The 6,766-nt window shown below is 39.4% G+C and overlaps 1 protein-coding gene across 1 annotated transcript; it reads left to right on the top strand.

Annotated features, from left to right (window-relative positions):
* The first annotated feature begins 5,259 nt into the window (after positions 1 to 5,259).
* On the top strand, positions 5,260 to 6,434 carry LOC131068709 (linamarin synthase 1-like). The gene is made up of 2 exons (XM_058003960.2): positions 5,260 to 5,403; positions 5,457 to 6,434. Exons 1-2 carry the CDS (start codon positions 5,260 to 5,262, stop codon positions 6,432 to 6,434), a joined length of 1,122 nt encoding a protein of 373 aa, XP_057859943.2.
* The last annotated feature ends 332 nt before the right edge of the window (positions 6,435 to 6,766 follow it).

Raw genomic sequence — 6,766 nt, 5'->3', positions numbered from 1 at the left:
ATTGTAAGTATAAATTATACTTTTAGATTTTGGCCTTTTTTGGCTCTCTTGGTACTTGTATATTTCCTTGAATCTCAGTTAGATTCATTGCACTATTGATTGAAGTCTCTTGTATCTCATTTGAGAAGTTGTAAAATTTGCATCATAAGTCCACTTTGCCTTGATTTGCAAGTGGCTCATTGTAATCGCACTAAGTATAAAGTGCCAAAATCATCACTTTTGGGGCGGTACTTTGATTGAGTAAATTTGGGGGGGTGTCTCTTGTGCTTTTGTGCTCTTGTGCTCCTTCCTTTTTGCTGCTATGGGTTCTTCTAAGTTTCCTCTCTTAACTCCTCATAATTATGCTACTTGGAAAATTGATGCATGGAGTAAACTTATGGAAAAAGGACTCACTCATTACATTGATGGGACTATTGCTGCTCCCGCTGATCCTAAGGTTGATCTAGTTGGTCACTTGGATTGGCTCACTAAAAATATCATGGCAATTGGTACCTTAAGAAAGTATGTATCAAAGGATCTCATTTTTCATATTGAGAAGTGTACTCTAATCAAGGATGCTTGGCAAAAGTTTCAAGACATGTATGGTCAAGTTGATGAGATTCAGGGATATCAAATTGATAGTGATCTCACCATGTTAGATCCCAAGAACTTTGATACTATACAAGATTATGTCACTAAGGCAAATGAGTTGAGGGCACAACTCAAAGATTGTGGCATTGATAAGAAGGATACTCAATTGATATTCAACTTGATAGGCAAGCTTCCACAAGAATATGCAGCATTTGTTTCTAGTTTTCAAACCCATAGGATGACAATGGGTTCAAGCTACAAAATGCCTACATTTGATGCTTTCAATGAAATGTTGATGATGGAACAAACAAAGTTGATAAGCATGGGCATTCTTAAGGCTTCTAAGTCTCAAGCATTAGTGGTAAATCAAGGGAACAAAGGAAATCAAGGAAAGGACAACTCAAACAAGAAGAAATGGCAATCAAAGCCTAAAGAAAAATCACCATCTTCTCCACAACAAGGAGATTCATCCTCTTCCAAGAGAGATAATTCACCAAAGAGGGAGAGACCTACTTGTGCTTATTGTCAAAAGATTGGTCATGAGGAGCATCATTGCCATTCTAAGAAGATTGATGAGCTCACACATATCATCAAAAATCATAACATTGATTTGCCTAAAGTCTACAAGAAGGATGATTCATCAACTTCCACTTCCTCACATTCAAAAGGAAAAGGGCAAGCATTCATGGCTTCTACAAGTGGAAAGACTCACTCTTTTGGAACAAGAAAAGGAAAAGCTCTATGTGCTACTATTAGTCATAATTCAGAGAGATGGCTTCTCGATTCAAGGGCTTCTCATCATATGGTATCTTCGCAGTCTATGTTCTCTACATTTGAGCCTTGCACCATGCCACAAATTTTGATGGGAAATTATACATACATGGATGTGATTGGGAAAGGATCTATTGACATTGGGGATAACTCCTTCAATGATGTGTTGTGTGTACCCCACTTGACAAACAATCTCCTTTCTATCTATCAAATCACACATGGTGCAACTAAGAGAGTTGTGGAGTTCACACCTGACTCAGTTTTCATTCGAGACTTGGAGACTAGAGCTATCATTGCGACTAGAGTGGTTGATCATGCATCTCGGTTATACTCCTTTTCAGATTTTGTTGATGATGATGATTTCACATTTGATGATTCTACACATTATGATCACACTTCTTGTGATAGTTCAGATTTTGAGGAGAACTTTGGACACTTGAACATGGGGATTCTCACATGTGACCCCGTTCTTGAGCCTTGTATTTCATCTCCTCATATTGATATCACATCACCTATTGCACCTGATGATGCGGATAGTGTGACAGTTTTGCCTTCATGTGATTCAATGCAGCAGGATATTCATTGTCTTCCAGCTTCAAATTCATGGGATGATTACTTGACAGATATTGCAGGTTTGTTTGTGGAATCCTACATTGTAGATTTGGGAGACATCATTGATGACATTCATCTTCTCTTTGATGAAGGTGATCCTTCTTCGATTGTTGTGAGGGAACACTCTGACCCTCTTGTTCATTCTCTACATGATCATTCTTTCGAGGTTGACATGATTGTGGATACTTATGTACAGCAGTTGGAGGAGGTCTCTTTATGTTTTGAGGAGAAATGTGAGTCTTTGGGACATGTTCTACATCCATCTCCACTAGATCTTGGAGTGCCTTTTTCAGCAGTGTGGCACAGTTTACCACCTTTGGAGGGGGTATCTTTCAGCATTGACATGGGGACACTTGAGAAATTTTTAGAGATTCCCTTCATCATGAGTTTTCTTCATACATCTTCCCTTCATGATTGGGGAGACTTCATGGATACACCTTTGGTTTTGTTTCTTCCTAAAGGGAGGAATGTTGTTCGACGTTCATGGAGCAGTTTCTTCATACATCGAGCTTCTATCATTGGTGCAGATTCCACATTGAGGGGAGGCTTCCTAGCTTCTCTTCTTCTCTCATATGGGGGGGACTTTTTCCTCACATGGGGTTTTGTCCTTCACATTCTTCTATGAGAGTTCTCTTGTATGTTTTTCATCTCTCTTTTGGGGGAGGGTTTTTTCCCATTGGGTTTTTCTCTCTTTCCCCACTTTGTGAGAGATTTCATTGCATTGGTTTTCATGCATTTGCATTTGTACATGGGTACCTAACATGGCCTCGTAATCGGGACCCATCTTGCATTGCTTAGTTGCATTGTAGACTTAAGTGCATTCCCCTAAGCTGCACTTAAGGGGGGGTGTTGGTGTAAATAATTATTCATCATGGATATTATTACACTTTACTTAAATTTACTTATAAAATGCATTTCATAGTAGTTTGGGTATGAGACACTTGGGTGTTTGTGACACATTGGGATAGTGTGTGTAGGAGAAATTCCACCTTTTATGGTGTTGATCTTGTTGTTACACTCCACATTCAGTGGGCGATCCACCTCATGTGGACTATTATATTATTTCTCCTACCTACGCACACCTATTTTCTACCTACCCTTGTTTCTTATTGAGCCACATGTCATGTTTGTGTGCTCACATATCCCTAGCCTTGCCTATATAAGCAAGCTCATCTACATTGTATGTAATTTTGATTATTGATCATTTTCTATTGATGAGAATACAGTTTATTCTTGCCCTATATTGTGTCTCTATTTTGTACATTTCATTGAGCTCTTGATCTTGGCAAAATCTCACAAAACAAAGGTATAATTAAAGTGAATCTCATAGCCATGAGAGAATCTATAAAAAAAACGGAAATCACATACATGATAAAATAACACTATTATAAAAAATGTATACCCATTTATTAGATAGAAAGGCATGAGATCATAAATGATGGAAGTATTGGATCAACAAACATAAGAAGACACCAAAATTAGTAATATGACCTTACCTAAAGGTAAAGGTCCACAAGAATTATGAAAAACAATCTAATGATGAAGCATAATTATGATGGAGGGTACATATATATTAAATAACAAGTAAAAAATGGAAGTACAAACTCTCATGAAAAATATGAGCATTAGAACACAAGAAAGATCGATCAAAATCAACATTGTCTCAAATAAGAGTTATAGAATGTGTAATAAATAATGATAAATCCTAAGAACAAAACCTATGAGCATGTGGAAGATATGTCCCAAAGAGAAAGTTCATCATCATGTAAAGAAATTAACACAAATTTAGTTATTAAAATTAGGTTTAATGTATATAAATAGTAATATAATCTACTTAATTTAGGATATTCATATATACTACAATACTAAATGTGAGTAGAAGAATCTTATTCGTGCTCTTTTTTTAATAAAATTGATTGATACTTTTAATTTCTTGTATAATTTGAAATGATAAAAGAGAAATAGAAACAATTTTCATAGATTAGGTTTGAATTTGTGTTCATATTTTGCTGAAATTAAATTTGGATTAAAACTGACAAGGAGAATTTAAAAAAAGAAAATGAATAACTTTGCCTTACAAGGAGCATCATATCTGACATAGAATGACCTCTCCTCCATATTATCTCCCCGTCTCATAGAAAAAGAGGGAAAATTAGAGAAAGAAAGAGGGAGGGCATTCATTCGATTTCAATTTGTTTGCTTCCCTACATGAATGCAAAACAATCATACAACATCCTCCAAGAATGGGAAAAAATCAAATCACGATAATCAATCAAATTGCTTGATGCCTGCGCTCACGAATGCAACTAAGCGCTCACGAACGCAACTAAGCTGGCTTCAAAAAGTGGTTATAAAACTCAAGTTATTGATTTTTCCGAAAATTTTCGAAAAATCAAAACCGCAGCTTTCATATTATTGACTTTTTGTGACTTTTTGAAACCAGTTTACCTACGACCTGCACTCGCAATCAATCAGAAAATGATAACAATGTACCGTCTTTAGAGGGCAATTTTTTTTATAGATTTAGGTAAATATAAAGAGCTTCCTACATGATTAATGAGTTTGAAGTGACTGACATTGATGGCAAATGTTCCATTAACCTGTTATCGAGATCACCAGTATGGATGCCCATACGCTGCTCCAAAGTTAATCATTTGGTAGACTGGGATGATGCTGGAAGACTGGCTCCACACCTGCCAATTGCACTTGCTTTCTAAAGCCTTTTCAACAAATCCATTATGTGCATATCCTAAAATGGAAATATGGAGAACATAAAGGATGAAGCAGGCCCACACACCTAAGCGGTCAAAGCTTAGTGTGTGCTGGTTAAGCCCAGCCCCAACGGTCAAAGAAAGTAAGTGTAAAAAGAAAGAAGAAAAGTGGAGGGCGCAGTGATAAAAAGTTGTTTACAAAAGAAGAGCAGCAGGCAGGCAAAAACGGAAATGAATGTCTGCTCTTTTAAGCCAGGCCAATTTGTTTGAGCGTGCAATCCACATAGATCGTTGTTCAGAAGCCGAGAAGTTCACTTGTGGCATTTCTTTTCCATTGAATTCATTGCCCACTTTAGAATGACGATGAATGGTGGAAATGATGTCACTGTACACGCAGTTTTGGTGCCGTTTCCTGCTCAGGGCCACATCAACGCTCTCATACATCTCGCCAATCTCTTTCGTCAATACAGAATGGACTGAGAAACGCATGTTTGCAAGTACAGAGCTCAAGTCGCAACTGCACCACTCTAAACCCAATTTCCGATTTTTATCATTCGCGGACGGCTTACCGCCGGAGGACTGCCGCACCTCCCACATGGGTGAGTTATTTACAACGCTGGCTAAACGTGGAGCATGTCGTGCACCGCATCAGTGGCCGCCAATATGCAACTGCCCAGAGTCGTCTTTTGGCCTGGTTGTGCCGCTGCCTCTATTGTTCAGAAATATGTTCCTGTCAAAGGTATTCTTCTACTCTACTTTTAATATTAACTTAAATTTCTTCTTTTGCTATAGTTTGAGTATCAACTTGAAGGTGTGGTGGTTTCAGTGAGCGAAGGAAAACGTCCGGAGAAAATGATTACTAGTCTACCGGGGAATATACCAGCTCTATGGCCCGGCGATCTGATATCGTTCTACCGTGAGCAGTTTACATCGGATCTCATCTACGAAGCGTTGCTATATGAATCACGAATGTGTGACACGGGGGACTATGTGCTTGTCAACACCTTTGAAGAATTGGAAGGAAGAGAGGCGGCAGCGGCGCTTTCCATCAAAGGATGTCCATCTGTGTCAATAGGCCCTGTATTTCTCCCTAATTTGTTAGGAGGGGAGAACTCGACGCTGAGCAACATGTCTATGTGGGAGGAAGACGATAGCTGCTTGCACTGGCTCGACAAACAACGCCCGCGCTCTGTGTTGTATGTATCCTTTGGCAGCTTGGCCCTCAAATCGCAAGAGCAGTTGGTTCTTCGCTCCGATATTGCTCAGAGGCAAGCTGCTGTTTTGCCCAAGGGATTGGAAGCGAGAACCAAAGATCGCGCCTTGTTTGTGAAATGGACACCGCAATTGAAGGTGCTTGCACATCCTTCGGTGGGAGGATTTCTGACGCACAGCGGGTGGAATTCAACATTGGAAAGCATAAGCATGGGAGTGCCCATGATTGGTTGGCCTTACTTCGCTGATCAGTTCCTCAATTGCAGATTCGCCAAAGATGTATGGAAGGTCGGCTTAGATTTTAAGGACGTGGACATTGACGATGGGAGGTTGGTGAGAAGAGAAGAGATAAAGAGTGCAGTTGTGAGTGTGATGGAGAGCGAGGAGTTGCAGAAGAAAGCCGCGGACCTCAAAGAGGCGGCAACGAAAGCAGTGATGGCAGGAGGTTCTTCTTTTAACAACATAATCAGCTTCATCAACGATATGTTCAAACATGCTAAATCGCAGTCTTCCGTGCACTGTGAGGAAACACGTGAAAAAGATGGCAATATGCACTAGAATTGTTTAGTCTGATTCGTTGTTATGTGGCGCATGGGATTTGTTTATCCAGGTGTATAGTTTCTGGTGATTCTATGCATTTCGAACCTGGTGGCATTTATGATATTGTTTTGTAGCCTGGGATGAAGTTTTTATTGTTTGATAAGCAGACCACCGACTATTCAAACAGGCTCTTCCCCACCGCTTGTTGCAGACCGATTTCTCCACTGCCTGCAATCTAATCTCATTACTGTATATTCACCGCCAAAGCCCACCGACTGCAGCAACAACTCGTATTCTATCATGTTGTGTTACGCTTTAGTCTTCTATTTGCTAAGTTAATGCGGTTTTCA

The sequence above is a fragment of the Cryptomeria japonica genome, chromosome 6 (assembly GCF_030272615.1).
Source record: "Cryptomeria japonica chromosome 6, Sugi_1.0, whole genome shotgun sequence".
Taxonomy (NCBI): Eukaryota; Viridiplantae; Streptophyta; class Pinopsida; order Cupressales; family Cupressaceae; genus Cryptomeria; species Cryptomeria japonica.
This window is presented reverse-complemented; position numbering and strand designations above follow the sequence as displayed.